The 17,422-nt window shown below is 45.3% G+C and overlaps 7 protein-coding genes across 7 annotated transcripts; 4 read left to right on the top strand and 3 right to left on the bottom strand.

Annotated features, from left to right (window-relative positions):
• The first annotated feature begins 7,580 nt into the window (after positions 1-7,580).
• Positions 7,581-10,517, top strand: E1B28_004825 (uncharacterized protein). The gene is made up of 3 exons (XM_043149349.1): positions 7,581-7,976; positions 8,029-8,142; positions 8,199-10,517. The coding sequence occupies exons 1-3, from the start codon at positions 7,797-7,799 to the stop codon at positions 10,368-10,370; spliced, it is 2,466 nt and encodes an 821-aa protein (XP_043013953.1). The 5' UTR covers positions 7,581-7,796; the 3' UTR covers positions 10,371-10,517.
• A 53-nt stretch (positions 10,518-10,570) lies between these two features.
• E1B28_004824 (uncharacterized protein) lies at positions 10,571-11,435 on the top strand. The gene is made up of 4 exons (XM_043149348.1): positions 10,571-10,973; positions 11,024-11,124; positions 11,185-11,348; positions 11,403-11,435. Exons 1-3 carry the CDS (start codon positions 10,613-10,615, stop codon positions 11,296-11,298), a joined length of 576 nt encoding a protein of 191 aa, XP_043013952.1. The 5' UTR covers positions 10,571-10,612; the 3' UTR covers positions 11,299-11,348; positions 11,403-11,435.
• On the bottom strand, positions 11,415-12,052 carry E1B28_004823 (uncharacterized protein; the record flags this gene model as incomplete). The annotated part of the gene is made up of 3 exons (XM_043149347.1): positions 11,415-11,539; positions 11,656-11,995; positions 12,050-12,052. 3 exons carry the CDS (start codon positions 12,050-12,052, stop codon positions 11,415-11,417), a joined length of 468 nt encoding a protein of 155 aa, XP_043013951.1.
• Positions 12,053-12,135: 83 nt separating this feature from the next.
• On the top strand, positions 12,136-12,992 carry E1B28_004822 (uncharacterized protein). Its single transcript, XM_043149346.1, has 5 exons — positions 12,136-12,339; positions 12,395-12,482; positions 12,544-12,616; positions 12,673-12,732; positions 12,793-12,992. Exons 1-5 carry the CDS (start codon positions 12,183-12,185, stop codon positions 12,880-12,882), a joined length of 468 nt encoding a protein of 155 aa, XP_043013950.1. The 5' UTR covers positions 12,136-12,182; the 3' UTR covers positions 12,883-12,992.
• Positions 12,982-14,850, top strand: E1B28_004821 (uncharacterized protein). Its single transcript, XM_043149345.1, has 8 exons — positions 12,982-13,195; positions 13,249-13,423; positions 13,479-13,628; positions 13,681-13,788; positions 13,975-14,115; positions 14,190-14,258; positions 14,322-14,396; positions 14,457-14,850. The coding sequence occupies exons 1-8, from the start codon at positions 13,050-13,052 to the stop codon at positions 14,667-14,669; spliced, it is 1,077 nt and encodes a 358-aa protein (XP_043013949.1). The 5' UTR covers positions 12,982-13,049; the 3' UTR covers positions 14,670-14,850.
• A 96-nt stretch (positions 14,851-14,946) lies between these two features.
• Positions 14,947-15,624, bottom strand: E1B28_004820 (uncharacterized protein; the record flags this gene model as incomplete). Its single annotated transcript, XM_043149344.1, has 3 exons — positions 14,947-15,290; positions 15,348-15,421; positions 15,480-15,624. 3 exons carry the CDS (start codon positions 15,622-15,624, stop codon positions 15,171-15,173), a joined length of 339 nt encoding a protein of 112 aa, XP_043013948.1. The 3' UTR covers positions 14,947-15,170.
• Positions 15,625-15,890: 266 nt separating this feature from the next.
• E1B28_004819 (uncharacterized protein) lies at positions 15,891-16,867 on the bottom strand (the record flags this gene model as incomplete). The annotated part of the gene is made up of 4 exons (XM_043149343.1): positions 15,891-16,535; positions 16,587-16,716; positions 16,772-16,781; positions 16,843-16,867. The coding sequence occupies 4 exons, from the start codon at positions 16,865-16,867 to the stop codon at positions 15,891-15,893; spliced, it is 810 nt and encodes a 269-aa protein (XP_043013947.1).
• Positions 16,868-17,422: the final 555 nt, after the last annotated feature.

Here is a 17,422-nt window from a genome sequence, read left to right as displayed (position 1 = left end):
TTGGTGTGGTTTTGGTTTGCACACTTCGTGCTTGGGGTATGTTTGCTAGCCATATTTAGTGGTGTTACACAGTGTTATTACCAAATTGCTAGTTAAAGCTAGTGCTGCTAGTAGAATGTACTGTAGGCGCAGCTAGACCAGTTAGAGAGAGCTGTAGATTGTGTCAGAACACTGTATGACCATTTGAAACCTGTAGAACACTATGAGCAGAGGACTTAAGCAGTGATTCACCAAGTTCTACTCTCTACATTCTACTATGCACTGGCATATCAAGGGATTGTACTATTAGAAGACTTGTAGTCTTCACAGAACCATTTGTAGCAGAACTTAATGGAGTCAAAAGACCTTCATACTAGGAGTACCTACTTCTATGGGGGATTTAGTTGACAAGAAATTGGACATAAGACCACACAGACTAGGAGAAATTGGATATGACTGTAGATCCAGTCCCGATCTGAGGAAAAGACAAAAAGACATGATACAGATCCCAGATCACAGTAGAGTACCTAGGAACCAGACAGGGATGAACAATGGATCTCGGAGTCCACACGGTTCATGTGCTATGGGAGTTCGGAACTCTGGATCCATATGCTGGAACTACTTGGACACACAAAGTCCATATGATTTAATAACATCAAAATGCAGGATAAGGTCCGTAGGCAGGAAATACTGCATGGTACGCCTATGTAGGTCCATTCTACATGCTGAAACAAGAATGAAGAACGGTCCAGTTGGTCCAAAACATATGATTTGAATACGGAAAAGCTCTGTAGACAAGATTCTGCACATGTAGTGGTCCCTAGTGATAAGACTTCGCACGGATTCATGGCTACAGTGCATTATTTTTAGAGATGAGACAAGTAGAGATAGGATTACAAAGCCAGCGTAGAAGTAGTATAAAAACAGCCCATGTATCCGTAGATAAGAAAGTACTACCCGTGCGTAGGAAAGTCCTGAGTTGCCTGTGAGTAACTACTCTTGACAACCAATAGAGAGATTTGCCCTGTCATTGTGCAGTGATATGATAAGATTTGATTTGAACTATATAAGGCCACCGAGGTCAAACTTGAGAACTATCTGTTCATAGGCCGCCGAGGACTTGGTTACTGTTTTGTGATCCATCGAGGGTCTTAGTGTTCGTGTCCGCCGAGGACTTAGTTTTCGTGTCTGTTGAGGGCAATAGTCTCAATCGTTCAAATTAGTCTTATCGTAGACGAAATTCATAGTCCCACTTAGTCCACTGGACAATAAACAGAGCCCCTACAAACCCTAGAACTTCCGTAGCTGTGGTGTTTTACACTTGCAGTTACACACTGATTTTATAAGACCTTCATATTGAGACTGTGATCTTGTATAACCTTTGCCAAGCAGTCCACCCTTGCAATCTTTCCTGGTGTGTAGAGTTATTGATAGACTTTACATAGAGGTTTACTAGTTTTTGGGTTGATTTGGTGTTGGCGCTACTTCAGTAGCTCTGATATTAGGTTGACTCTTGAGTGGTATACTTCGCCCTTTATTGAGAATGCACAGTTGCCAGAAGCAGATGAAGACTTACCTCTCATTCCTGAAGACGACAAAGATAAAACCCCCTCTGCCCATAGCGTCAGGGTCCCTATCCTGAAACCCAACAATCTTTGGGAACCGAAAATATATGAGGAAGCGAAGATACGAATGGACTTATGGGGGAAACCGATGGAAAAGGAACTAAACAAGATGGACACCCGCAAGGCATTCACCCCAGTCCCCAAGCCGAAGAATATGAATGTTAAAAGTGGGTTTACGCCTTGAGGAAAGATGGAGAAGGGAAATTAACTGAGAGAAGGGCACAGTTAGTTGTGAAGGGATTCACATAGGAGAAAGGAGTACACTACTATGAATCTTGGGCCATGGTTCCAAGATATGAATCTCTTTGCATGCTTTTCTCTATTGCTGCTCATCTTGGACTTCATCTTTGGTCAGGGGATTTCGAAGCGGCATACTTAAATGCTAAACCACAAGGAATCAATTACCTCCAATTGCCACCAGGCTTTGAAGAATGATACTCCCTCCACGATGGAACAGAAACTGCACTTCTAATGAACATTAATATCTATGGTACTATGGACAGCAGAAATCAGTGGTTCAAGATGCTTGACCAGTCATTCCGAGACTTCAGATACTTGCCTATTGCAGCTGACCCATGCATTAGATATAAAGGAGACACAAGCGGATACACGGCCACATTCTGCTATACCAACAACCTTGATGGGATTTCCTTAGACAACGATCATGGTATAGCTCTTGTCGAACAGATCAAGGCAAAGTATCTGTTCCGATACTACGGACAACTGGACGTCGAGTTAGGAATGACAGTTCATATGGAAAAGGAGACAGGTAATATCTCAATCCACCAGAGACCATTGATTGACAAGATGTTGGAGAGGTTTGGGATGACCGACTGTTTACCAAAATATACTCCTTTATCCCCTGGAATCAAGCTCAAAAACAGCCAGCCTTACCCTATCCCTGCAGCTGACGTTATATTCATGGCAAACAAGGAATACTCATCACTCGTAGGAATGTTGAACCACATCAGCCAAGGAACTCACCCTGACATATCATTCTCTGTCAGCTTACTACAACATTACATGAGTGATCCCCAACCTATACATTGGCGAGCGGTGCAACATCTCCTTGCTTATCTGAAAGCAACTCAAGTGTATCGCCTGACGTACCTAGGAGGGAATAGGTTGCTAAAACCTGTTGGATACACTAATGTGGCACATGCAGATATTAGAGAAGAAAATGGTCTGGCAACGAGAAAATCGACACAAGGATATGTATTCCTCATGTCTGGGGGAGCGGTATTGTGGAGTTCAATGAAACAAAGGAGAATTGCAACGTCAACAACCGAGGCGGAAACAGGAGCACTAGTTCATGCAGGAAAGCAAGCTATATGGATGTGGAAGTTCTTGGATGGTTTGGAATTACACCAAGACTATCCATTCCACATTTTCGTCGACAGTACAGGTGCCATTGCATTGACTGAGGCAACTACTAGGCATGCTCACACGAGACATTTTGATTATGACTGGGCTTGGATCAGGGAATCAGTCCGCAAAGGTGAACTCAAGTTCTCATACATCCCAAGCAATGAAAATATTGTGGATCTGTTCACAAAATTGCTTTCCCGGCCAGCAGTAGAGAAATTCTGCAAAGAGCTTGGCCTATCAATGGAGCAATGAACTCGGGATTTCAGGGGGAGTGTTGGAAATGAATATCCCTCCTATTCTATGGACAACCCTATTTCACGGACGTGACCCTATCTACGACTGCCTTATTTACTCGAGTACATACTCCTAACACCTCAGTCGTTCCACTTACTGTGTGACCGCCTGAGGTGTGTATATTCCTGACTCTTCTTTATTGGTTACATCTGACTTATACTTCTACAGTACTGATCTAGTTTGTACTTATCTTGACAGGTACTGTAGAATTTGAGTCGTTCCACTTACTGTGTGACTGCCTGAGCACTCATCTAGTTTGTACTTATCTTGACAGTCTCATTTCTAAATATAATGCACTGTAGCTACAAATCCATGTGAAATCTTATTGCTAGTGACCGCTACATGTGCAGAATCTTGTCTACAGAGCTTTTCCGTGTTTGAATCATATGTTTTGGACCAGTCTGGACCGTTCTTCATTCTTGTTTCAGCATGTAGAATGGACCTACATAGGCTTACCATATAGTATTCCCTGCCTACAGACCTTATCCTGCATTTCGATGTTAGCAAACCATATGAACTTTGTGTGTCCAAGTGGTTCCAGCATATGGATCCAGAGTTCGAATTGCCATAGCACATGAACCGGGTGGACTCCGAGATCCGTTGTTCATCCCTGCCTGGTTCCTAGGTACTCTACTGTGATCTGGGATCTGTATCATGTCTTTTTGTCTTTTCCTCAGATCGGGACTCAATCTACGGTCATATCCAATTTCTCCTAGTCTGTGTGGTCTTGTGTCCAATTTCTTGTCAACTAAATCCCCCATAGAAGTAGGTACTCCTAGTATGAAGGTCTTTTGACTCCATTAAGTTCTGCTACAAATGGTTCTGTGAAGACTACAAGTCTTCTAATAGTACAATCCCTTGATATGCCAGTGCATAGTAGAATGTAGAGAGTAGAACTTGGTGAATTACTGCTTAAGTCCTCTGCTCATAGTGTTCTACATCAGCAAAAATCCGGCCATGCTGCCATGCCATTATATACATCCGGATCCGTTGTATTAACCACAATCCGAGGTACTGGGTGGCAGAGTGATTTAATAGAACTCTGGGGTTTTTCACAGTGTCGCAAGAGTGTCACAGGAGTGTTGCCCACGGAAAAATTTGTTGCCACACCTGAGGGGGTTTTCAACAAATTTTGGTCCGTTGCATCGCGTTGTAGGGTATATTGAGGTGTTACAGGCATTGCAATGCATTCGGAGGGTCATAGTCAATCATGAGGGTTGGAGCAGATTATGAAATGTATCAGCGAGTTGTCGAGGTTGCAATGACTGCAACCCCTCAAAGCCAGTAATAGCAATTTATACGAAGGGCAGGTATGGGAAGGGAGTTACAACATAGGTCACCACAAACTCAAAAAAAAAACTAGCAAAAACTTGTAAGAATAATAAGAAACAGACTATATTCATTCTAGATACATATACACACATACACTAAACCAGTTCAGTACCATAAACCTGCAACGACATCTAGATCTGAAAAGTTGTCAGTGACAGAATACTTGAAACCTTAAGCCATGACTTACAAAGTATCGTGCTGGCCAGATCAAGAGCTGATAATACACATGAGCAACAGACAGCGAGGTTGAAGCAAAAAACGGATACATACAGGATAGAGCCACGAGAAGGAGCGAGAGGCGACAAGTTGCGCTGATCATCGACCTAGGCCCATGGTAAGGTCGAGATTAAGAGCAAAAGAGTTCTTGTTGACGATGCTTCAGGCTAGGGTTCCCATATCTCTTGAAAAGCTGCGCATATGCCATCAGAAAATACTCGGGGCATAAAAGGAACAATATAACACATACCAAGCTCAAATACTTGTATCTCCTCACCCATCTCCTTCTGAGTTGTGTCGGTCTTCGGGTTAGTAATGAAATGGGAGCGACACTGTGTAGATGTCTAGATGATGATATCGATAGGCCATATAAGTACAAGATTGGGAGCAGCAATGTGTGAAAGACATACAAGTCAGCACGACCAGGTGGGAGGAGAGAAGAAAGAGGCGAGGAATGGGACATGGATGTGGGTGAGGACTTTATAGGACTTTGATATTTGTTTGAATTTGGTGGTCTGACAAAGTATTCCTTAGAACAGATGTCTAGCTAAAATATCGAGAAGGCGTACCAGAAAACTGTGAATGGCATTTCAGACAAAGCATCACAGATGGTGGTTGCTTGCACCACAGAACCACAGATGCGTCATCCAGATTGTTGCCAGGGAGGAGAGGCCTTCAAAGATGCGTTGAGGTGGAGGTGGCGATGGTGGTAGAGGGAAGAAGATTGTGGGAAAGAATGTTGAGATCTGGGGCTGTCCTTAGCAACCAGGAAATCACCAAAATCATCGCAAAGGCCGAGGCTGGCACAATGCCCACAACATGTCAAAACACCTACTACTCGCCATAATGCCCGCTGCGGATTTCAAAGAGTAGCATCCAGTAAGTTCAGTTTCTGACTGCCTTACATTGAATCCCATGGCCCTTCCAACAGCATTGTGACCATCTCGAAACCTGGACTTCCCATGGTAGACATTGGAGGGGATTTAATTAAATTTCATTTTCATTGCAAGACTATCATAACATAATTATAAGGCTATTGCCATGTTCACTACTCATAGTATAGTGTTATAATAACCACTATCCATGCTACCGGCATTGCACCATGGCTGGTTTTTTGCTGATGTACAGGTTTCAAATGGTCATACAGTTTTCTGACACAATCTACAGCTCTCTAACTGGTCTAGCTGCGCCTACAGCACATTCTACTAGCAGCACTAGCTTTAACTAGCAATTTGGGCTCACTCTAGTTCTTAATACGATAAATATCGCTCCATACCACTGTTTAAAGTGTAAAAAGAACCTTGTAGCATAGTCAACTAAATCACATTAGTGGGAGAGCAGCAGCAGCTCGATTGGCCAGTCTCAGATTAGCAGAATGAGCATTAGCTTTCTTTCCAAGAGTGTTTGCACTTGCCCCCAACATTGGTGCACTTGATACTTGCTCATCGCCTTTCCTTCAGTCCACAGGCTTTACTCCGCTATACATAATCACTTTAAAAACTTCACACAGCAGTCTATAGTTCAGTCACAAGAACTTATGCTTGAGATCTCCCATATCAAAAGAGTCTATGCTCTTGGAGATATGTGGTCCATCTGGATCAGCACAACATGAAGTGGAGCAATGAGTACTATCACAGCAAGAATTGAAATGTAATTCATATGATTTACATTATACTTTATATTAAAATTATGAAAAAAGATTGTACCATAACGCCCGTGCAGTATGTTGATGCAATGTTTCTTTTATATTGATAAATTTTGTAGGATTCTGCAAGGATAAAGGGAAATGTTTATTCTTCCCTTTATGGTATAGATTATTCTAAATTTACACTAGACTCATACACAGCTTAGCATAATCCATACCATAAAGAGAAGCATAAAATTCAGCATAAACCTTTTTCTTTATTCTTCCACAATCTTGCAAATTTTATTAACATAAAAGAAACATTGTGTCAACATCTTGCATGGGTGTTATGGTACTTTTTTTTTCATAATTTTAATATAAAGTATAACATAAATCATATGAATTACATTTCAATTCTTCCTGTGTATGGTAGAAAGAAAGAACACGCATCTGGTCACAGCAGTCACAGCGCACGTGATACACACGCAACGCGTTACCTCAAGAATCAGTGGAACGATCAGCTGGGGCGAGACAGTGTAGCAACTCAGGTGAACGACACTGAGATTGTAGAAGGGACAGCGTCGACAGAGGGAGACGACGGGGGAAAAGAAGGAAAGGCTCCTATATTCGTACGTATCTGGTACTAAATAAGGGAATACGGAATATGAAATAAGGCTACCTCGGGATGGACGGCAATGCCAGAGCGACCGCAGCCACAACTATCAGCTGATCCTCAACAGAGATACCTCCAAACAAATAAATATTCTATAGTCATAATCTGGTGGCTTACGGCGCTCCCTGATGGTTGAATAAGGAATGGCTAGCAAAGGCAAGAACTGGACGATTTTTCCTTATCAATTGGGTGGCATGTGCATGACTCTTATATAATTCCCTTGTCGAGAGATTCAAAGGTGCAGAGCATGGTCATGCTGAATTCCTCTTTCGTTGAAAAGTTCTTCCAACATTTCTCTCTGGGGCTGTATGATGCCCTGATTGGACGGATGGAAGTTAGAAATGCATCCTGTTTATACCGACTTCAGAGCAAAACATCGAGAAGTACATTACTTTGGTAGAGGCGAATATTGCTGAGATGAGTGGGACAAACCGGAGTAACAATACCACGTGATTTGCAATGAGGCTTTCCCATGTCGCAGTCTGTCAAAGCCAATTAATTAAATATTCTCATACAACCACCACTGCACAAGCTTAGGAGGCTATAAATTCACGCAGCAATCAAGGCGGATTCGCCGTAGCCTCTGGAACCTGCTGCTTTACAGCAGTTGCAGTAAGCTTCCACGCACCTAGTTGAAACTCCCAAACGACGCCAAGTATTCTCATCGTCTCCCATCTAACTCAAGATGTCTTTATTCGCCCCCATTCTTCGACTATGCCTGCTATTCTTAAATGTCTACAGCACCTTCAAGTGTTTGAAGCCTCCGAGGGTCAGCTCGCGTTCCCGAACAGGTCTGCCTTCTCAAACCAGCGTGATGCAGAGAAAGCGGGACATGAAGGGTTGCTTAGCGGTCTGGGTTGTCTGGGTGAGCTCTTTTCCCTCCAGGAACTTAGACCTGGAGATCTCAATGGTTCTAGACCTGCCTGGCTACCTACGAACGCCATTTCGAAAGAATAATCTCACTCTTCATCCCCTTCTATGACGAGTTTAAAGCAATGGTCCTACTTTTCCTGATCACAACTCGAGCAAGGGTATGTTTCCATCCTCTTCTGGGTGTCCGACTTACGGCTTACGACAACTTTTCAAGGGGGCTGAACCCATCTTTCTTCACGTAATTCGACCGCTGGTTCGCCCATACACGGCTACGATTGATACCGTTCTTGATCTCCTTCGTATGATCGGCGACATTATCTATGCTCTTTCCTCGTTCTTCCTGCACTCAGTAACAAATCTTTCGCAGTCCGCGCACAATCACCTTCCGGCATCCTTACAGGTCTTTTCTCCATTCACATACTTCAATTCCTCCTTGCCGGTTCCCTTTGATCCATACAGAAGTCATAATTTTATGCAGGAGGTGGTGATGCAGAATGGAGAACATCCAGGCTTCTATGAAGTGACTTTACCTCCTCGAGCGCCCACCATTGGCATTCCTCCCTCGAGCTATCCGTATCCTGGATCTCACAACACCATTGAAGGCTTGCCAGTCCCGAATGACATTCAAAATGGCGGCACGATATTTATTCCACCACTTCCAGAGGAAATTCCTCTACAAACCAATACTCCGGATTCAAACGGCCACGCATATCCTCCTTTACCTCCTTCACCTCATGCTCAACCTTCCACTGCAGTCACACCTCTACAACCAGCACCGTCAAGGGAAGATGCCTGGGACTGGGACTGGGACGCTCGACAATATCCTTCGTTTCCTTCAGCATATCCACCAACGCCTCTCACCACCAATTCTTGTCTTCCGTCCACCAGAAATAGCAAGGGAAAGGGAAAGATGAGATTAGTCAAAGATCCGTGGCGCCAACCGGACGGGACTGTGCTGGAAGAAGTTGTCGAGGAAGACCAGGATGTTTATGACCACACTCAAAGTAGTCGTGGAAGAAGGCGGAGGCGGAATGAAGGATATTCAGAAAACCAGCAGGGTTTTCACCAGTCGCTCTTGCCACCGCGTAAGCCTTTGAACCCCGGCTTCGGTGCACGGGGCTTGAGCGACGATTTGAGGGGATCACTTAATAAACGGAATAAACGAATAGATTTAGTCAGTTCTGGCCATGACAGTGACATGGGTTTGGGTAGATTTGCTGGTACCAGCTCAGGTATACACAAAGACCTGGATGATAGTGAAAGCGATGTAGGAGATGCGGAGGCGGATAGGCGAGCACTTGCTGGGATTGGGGCGAACGAAGGCATGGATGTTGACTCGTTCAAACGCGGGCTTGCATCTGATTCAGAGTTGGATTCCGATGGAAGTTTCAACATTACCTTGCGAACGCCGCGAGCGCCTTTACCTCCATCCGGGAGTGCAGCGAGCATAATGACGTTGAAATCTACTGTCCGGACGAGGGCAAGTGCGCGCTCGCTCTTTGCCTCTCGTTCCACGATTCATGCGTCGCCTCTTTCTGCCGTCGATGTCAGTATTGACCGAAAGGTGGGAGACGCTGAGGAGGAGAACAATCTCAAGAGCGAAGTCTCTAGTAGGTCGAGCTCTCGGTCACGAGCCACAGGATTGACGACAACGAATGACGAAGGCTCGACGCGTACGCTCTCCTCTGGCTCCGCATCAGTAGAGTCTTTGGCTTTAGCGTCCTCGGCATCCATATCCGTTTCGGACTCAAGCCTAGAAGAAGCAATGAAACTTGGTGGTGATGTTATCCGACGCACCGTGCGTGTAGGACAGAAGAGAAGGCATGAAATATCATTTTCACAGGATCCGGAAGGTGGATCATCCTCCGCGGTCGGGACAGCACGTCGAGGAAAGCGTTTGGCACGAAGCAAATTCCGTGTCGATGTCGAGAGGTTGACCACGGAGGACGAAGGAGACGACTCTCATCCTTTGACGACGTCGAGAAGAGGACGTTCGGCATTGCATGGTTCCCGTCATGCTTCCAGAGGGCCCATTACAGTGCCCGAACCGGCAACCAGTAAAGCTGGCGCTTCATCGTTGACCACTTTACCTTTGCGAAAACGACGAAAAGTTGACCCCATTCCATCCCATTCAACGGAACTCAGAGTTGGCTCTAGTGATGAGAACTCCGTTCAGAATGCAAGAAGAGGTGGGAAGCCCCAAACTCGCGCTGCTGCACCTACCAGCACTACAACTCGCCCAAAGCGACCCATGACGCAGCGATCCGAAGGGTCGAAAACCGGTGCGGCGACTATTACTCAGTCCAAACCTCCGACAACCACACGTTCCTCTTCTGGTCTCCGTAGAGGAGAGTCAAGCGAATCTTCTGCTTCTCTGCAGCCTTAGCAAACTGTCGTTCATTCTCTTACGGCTATTACTTATACTCGGATTTGATTTTCTTGTTCTCCCTTATATACACAACCAGTAGGGCATATGTATAGTATCGCAATCTCTCGAACGAAATCTCATAGACCTAAGTTAGCTTGTTTACCCAACCACGCAATAAGTCGCTGTCAACGTCAATACTTCGCGGTAGGCTACGCCGCGCGACTTCTACAGAGCTTTGATCTTCCACAAGCTTCCACACCATGCAAACCCGACGAAACGTCCAAAGTATACTTCGTCAATTTTCGAACACGTTCAGTATCAGAGGACCACCTATCTATCGTACTGTGACTATTACAGCGCGCCCGATACACACTACATTAATCCGTCAAAATGGGCCTAGAAAAAATCCTCTCATCAACATACTCGAAGGCGACGTTCCCCCTCCAGTACAGGTCAACTCCATAACGGACCAGGGAATAAAACTCACGGATGGCTTGGTTATTCCCTCGTCGTGTATATTTCTAGAAGGAAAGGTTTACCTTTGGGACGTTCCAATGTCATTCTGGGATGGTTGGGAGAAGGATCATTTCGAGGTTTTCGAGTTGGTTGTACCTAGACCAGGTGAGCCTGCATTTACTAGAATTTTCTATCTAACCAATGGATTTCTTCAGAAATTCTGCTCTTTGGAACTGGCGAAACTCTAGCTCAACCACCACCTGTCATTCGGAATCATTTAAACAAACTCGGAATTCAATTGGATGTTATGGATACAGTACGTCGTGATATCTTTAGTTCTGCGTGCCAGTCCCTCAAATAAAGACGACTGGTTTAGCGTAATGCCTGCTCCACGTACAACTTATTGGCCGAAGAAGGGCGTCGAGTGGCAGCTGCTCTTATACCTCTGAGGCACCGGCCATGGTCGAAAACCCAAACTCCCAAGAAATGATCAAAGTCCTTATGCCCTCATCGTCCTCATCTACAAGAGTTGCCTATCCTGTATTTTTGAATGTCATCCTTCGCTATCCGTTCACTGCTGACTGCCAAATTAAGAGGGGAAAATACTCAGTCCTCTGCCTTGCGTTTTCCTTTCCTTACATCGGACTCCATAGCTTCAGGTGGAGGTGGCACTGGCATCTCTTCATCATCTTCGATGGGTGGGTCTGTTGCTTCGACAGGAAGAAGATCACCTGTGGAGACGTGATATATGGGAGGATGGAGTGTGAAAGATTCATGTTTATTTTCCGGTTGGGTATATAATGAAGGGAGACGAGAAGGGGGGTTGGAGTAGAAAGAGAATGCTCACCAGACGGACTCCGAAGTTGTATATACAGAACTTCCCAACCGTGCATCCTTGCATCCTTGAGTTTTGTAGATGACTCCAACATCTCGTAGTGAGAGGGAGAAGCTGTACGATCCTTCCCTCGTATTGGTTTAGAAAGTTCAAATTCCTCTATGGTTTCGACTTTCGGGATGGGGACCTCTGTGTCTGTCATGCCTGCGTTTTGGTTGATATCTGATGTCAAGGCAGATAATACCTCCTCCTTCACGGACGCGATGGTCGTGGTTGGAGGAACGGTGACAAAGATTGTGAGTTTTCTGATGCGAACCATCAATTGGTAAACCCTGGGTGGATTTCGTACTTGCTACACGGTTGTTAGACGCGTTGTATACATCGCATAAGCCAACTGAGAGCTTACCATGGTTTATTCTAAGAGAAACAAAGGTGTAAAAGACAATCGACGAGGTATGGCTTTGAAATCGCGTTGGCGGAGTTTGAAATTTGAAAGGCATCACAGACGACTATTTCCGGCGTCAGCATCACATTCGACGATGAGCTCGTTTCAACGGGGTTCGGTAGAATCAAGGCCTTATACCGACCCTACACCTCTACCGGACGATGTACCGAAAGTAGCGGAGCTCGGTGTAACAAGTGCACCTTTGAAAAGTGCTGCGTTCTTCATTGGGGCTTATTGCAAGGAATACAACGGTATGTGGTAGGAGTTACTTGTTGGAGATCCTTATTGATGGAAATATCAACACAGAGGATTTCATGCTCTGCAAGAATGAGAATCGTGACCCTGGTCATTGCTTGAAGGAAGGGCGAAGAGTGACAAGATGTGCAACGGATTTGTGAGTGAAATTCCCCAGTCAGTATACCTTGACCATGAGCTAAAGCAATGCTACTCTCTAGAATCAACAAGATGAGGGAGAACTGTTTGTCACAATTCCAAGAACACTGGAATTGTCTGGAGAATAACAATCAGGTATGTACGAAATTGTTCCAGCATCTCTTCGCACACTCAGCCCCGGAGAAATTCAGGAATATTACATGTGTCGGAAACCAGAACGTTCGTTGAACAAGTGCATGTTCGAGAAGCTGGCAAGTCCATACTCATTCCTACGGTCGGATTGCAGCACTCAACAGTCTTTCTTTGCCCAGGGCTTGACGAAGACCATTCCTGGAACTCCCCCAGGTCAAAAGCCTATTCACGAAGTCCCGAATCCCGTTTTCACGGCCATCCAGAAGTAGTGAATTGGTGATTTATCTAGACCTTGTATTCATTATTATAATCATTGAATTTTACATCTACAAATTCTCGTATTGCACTGGGTGAGCTTCGCTGAGGACCGAGTGCGAGCAAACGACATGATATACATGTATATATACAATGACTGATTGTCAACTTGAACCTTGACATGCTTGCCCCAACTTGGCTTCGCTACGCTCAGAAACGGTTCTCTTTCCCTTCATCTCGGTTCAATTCGAGTTGCATCGCCCCAGACCATTCAGTCTATATTTCTGAATCAACAGATCCTTATTTCAACCTTTCCTTTGAAGACTGGTCAGTTCCCTGTTCATGGCTCGACCGTTTCTGAAATGGAAACACAAACCCAGGCTTTTCCGACACAAACCAGCACATCAGCCCCTCCTACTGCTATACCGTGACGATCCCTGTGTCATAATAGGCAGAAATCAGAATCCATGGAAAGAAGTAAATTTCGACGCATTACGTGCCAGAAAGGACATCCCGTTTGTAAGACGAAGAAGTGGTGGGGGGACCGTGTATCATGTGAGTCTTGAAAACTACTTGCAAAGAGAGTGAAATAATTGACAGCAGATTATAGGATCTAGGAAACACGAATTTCTCGATTCATCTCCCAAGGAGCTCGTTTGACCGAAAGGCAACGGCCCAGGTCGTCTTACGCGCCGTCCGTTCGCTGGGTTTAGACGCGAGGGTCAACGAACGGAATGATATATGCATTGGGAAGGAAAAGATGAGTAGGTTCATACCTCTGCTTGGATCTCTAACTAATACTATTACCCCACGTTTCAGGATCTGCCTACAAAATTGTGAACAAGAGAGCCTACCATCATGGCACTATGTTAATTTCAACCCGGTTAGACACGCTCGGAGACTTGTTGCGAACTCAGAAAGTGCGTATTTAGCCATATTTCTCGCCTTTGTCGACCTCCATCTTTTAATCTATCCCTTCCAATTTTTGCGACGCTGTTGAAGTTCCGGGGTAGATAACAGAACACGCGTGTCTCGTTCTTATCTCATTTCGAATACCCTCCAACCATGAAGATTAAACGTTTTTTCGACTAATTGTAATGCGGCAGGACACGATGGAGACAAAGGGGGTTGCCTCGGTCAGATCTCCTGTTTGCAATCTTCAACAATTCATTTCAGGGTTAAGTCACAAGGCATTCATGGATGCTGTGGTGAAAGAATTCCGAAAGGAGTACGGCAGTCTTGGCGAGGTATGCGTTTTTCTTGAAGTACCTCTCCGCAGTTCTTGACCAGTCGCGGTGATTGCCTTCCGTTGTCCGATTAGGCCCAGACAGTCCGCGAAGAGAGTTGGCGAGATCTGGATTACATTAAACGTGGAATGGCCGAACTTCCGGTATGTGAAATGAACTAATGTGTTTCACGCGTCAATAGACTGATACACCGCGCTGTGCATTAGAGCTGGGAATGGGCTTATGGACAAACTCCGGAATTCGCTTATTCAGTTACTCACGAATTTAGCTGGGGAGGAGCGGTACGTTACCTTTGACTTGTGCCCGTTAACAGTTTGTGAAAACTGTCTGTTTCACGAAAGGATGTCAAACTGTGGTCGAGACATGGAATCATTCTTGACTGTGATATACACGTTTCGGAGAACGCACTACCGCCAGATGACATCGGACACATGCAGAAATTGTTGGTTGGTGGACGGTATGCGTTTATCACAGACGACGCGCATGAGCTAAGGTCTGACAAGCCGAGGTGGATGGAGTTGTGGAATTGGTTGCAGAACGTAATGAAGAGCTGACGTTGAATCGCACCGTGCTGTGCGAGTAAGATCCATCTGCGGGCTAAGGGGGAGTAACTGTCGGGTGGAGATCGTTGGTACTGGTAGCGACGTGGTTGGCGGTGTACACTCTACAGAAACCTTCCCTAAATTTCTGATGGATCACCTGTCATATGCAAATAATCCAGTACAAGAAAGCCCGAGTGTGGAACGTGCAAGGGTACCGCCCGCAAGCACATTCGAAAGTTGCGCCACGGATCTATGCGTATTTGTTTCTTTCTTTTTTGATTTTCCATAGTTGACAGAAGCAGTGCGACTTCCGCATGTTATTTATTCATCAACGTGAAGGGGCCGTCGGTAGGAAGTAGTAATTATTTTTACCAGTGCAAGAGTTCTACAAGTGAATTTCACGAGTGACGTTGTTATATGTTATCTAGTTTGCTGAGTGGCCCAGACACTACTTGTCTCGTATCCCGATGGTGGTACGGGGTCGTCCTGACATCGAAAACATCAGAAAGTTTATTAGAGTCCCCGCTGAAATGAGGTGTGTGGACGAACCCGTTGCCCCCGCCTATGCCCAGTCAATTGGTCATCCCTCCGCATCATCATTTCATCCCAGTTGTCAATGTTGTATCGAAGAGGCTAAGGGAGAGACTTCAACATCAATTCGAGGTTGTAAAGATTGAATTATGTACCCACCTTGCCCAAGTTCTGAGCGCGCGTGGACACGTTCAACAATGTTCCACTGACACCGAAGAAAAATGTCACAAGGCCTATAGTGCATTCAACAATGACGTTCAGGGTTGAGGCATAGCATATAAAGAGCGTTACCGAAAGGAATGAGGGCCTCCCAAGGAACTGGCATCGTTGTACGGGTAGGTCTGCGATGAGGAAGATGTTTACATCTATTTAGACAGATTTCCTGAGTCCGGGAATCATTCGGGACGTATATAGAACCAACAGAAGTAATTGACATCAATGTACAATAGTAGAAACAGTTGATGGATAGGATGAGACTCGTCGTATAACTGAACCAATAACAAGATGATTACATAGAAGATTGTATGGCTTAGCCCACATTTTCATGCCGTAGCGGCCACCGATGATAATCGGTCTGCAACCAAACTAAGGGTAGATAAGGTAGTGTGCATCGATAAAAAGCTGAACCGAGACGGATGCTTTGCATGGAACGAAACTGTCCAACATAGACGCTCACGAAGTAAAGTTGAGTAGAAAACACACCTAAAAGTTACAGCCGTAGTACGAATTTCCAAAACGATGTATATCAGACTGGGAGGGAGACCTGGCTGGCATTCCGAATGTGTTCCCGAAGAACGCATCATTAATCCCGAAAGAGTTTTCCTCTCGCATAGGCGCATGAACGTGGCCCCGAAACTGTTCCTGGTACTGGTGTGACAAGTAGTCATCCTGCGACAACACCTGCGAGTTGCTGGATGCAAGAAATGCCCCGGTAAACCCACAATAGTGGCTAAACTGAGAGCTATCGTTATTGGTTGGCGCATTGTCCCAAGGGGCGTTATCTGGAACAGAATGGGTCAAGAACATGGAGGCCTGAGGATAAGATGGAATGAGAGAAAGTGTTTGAGAAGGATCGTTTGACGCGGGAGAAGGAGTAAGCTGGGAATGGTCCCCTTCATCCTGCAATAAAAAATCCTGATCAGCAGTACAGGGCCACTGCATAGAGCCAGAGGCATATACGGCAGTATTGTTAGAATGAGGAGCCATCTGTCGTGAAGTCTCTGCTGAGGAGTTCTGGGAAGCTTCGGCTCGCGGAACCGGCTGCATCCGGAAATTGAATGTAAAATCTTCTTGTCGGTGACCTGATATATCTTCTGGTTGCAGTTGATACTCAAGTTGAATGGTATTCTGTACAACGTTGACTTCAGTTGACAGGGTAAGAGGAGTGAATTGGCTTACAACATAATGAGGATCTTGTTTTCGATTTGGATCTTTGCAAGTGCGTCGTTTTCGAGCCCGGCGGTAAACTGAAGACGTAGACGTAATAGTTGTATTGACGGGAGTGGGTGTTGAAGATCCTCGCTTTTTCCTAGTGGAGTTGGTCATAAAAACGAGATTACTGAAAATGAAGGATAAACACTCACCGGTAGAGTCCTTATATCATATCTTGCTATTCTGACACGAGGGAACGGCGAGGCTTTCGAAATGAGAGTACGATTGACAAAGGACCCCCTAGTCATTGAGCGTGCACGCTTAATGCGGTGTCTTGATCATCAAAGCACAGAATATCTGCGGGGGGTCCGGGGTAGTAGGAACGGTGCAGATGGTCAATCCACTGCGCCACATTTTGCTGTTGAGCTGTGCGATAGTGTACGAAACGATTCGTGGTAATCGGTCTAGTCGACACGTGTAGCAAGGAAAAGGGAAAGGTTTAGTGGGGTTCCCACTGCATAGGACAACGTTATGTCACGATGATGCACGGGAGTGCCCCGCTAAGGTTCTCGTTGACACTTGGAAATTATTGAGTATGTATTTTCCGGCCTGAGTTGACATACCCTGCGTATGTTGACCAATTTTGACGACGGTTCCTGAAGCTTCACCGATTCCACAGTATGAAACGCGACTTGCTGGAGGTGTGAAAAATCCACAGTTGAATATCGCCGATATTTTAACTTGCGATGCACTGCCCATGGTCGAAACAAAACAACTGCCGTTCTAAGTGCTACAGGGAGGCGGAGGTACCATTCAAGAGAAACCGGGTCTTTCGCGGTGCGGGAGTCGTATTCAAAACTAGA

Source organism: Marasmius oreades, chromosome 2 (assembly GCF_018924745.1).
Source record: "Marasmius oreades isolate 03SP1 chromosome 2, whole genome shotgun sequence".
NCBI classification, from domain to species: Eukaryota; Fungi; Basidiomycota; class Agaricomycetes; order Agaricales; family Marasmiaceae; genus Marasmius; species Marasmius oreades.
This window is presented reverse-complemented; position numbering and strand designations above follow the sequence as displayed.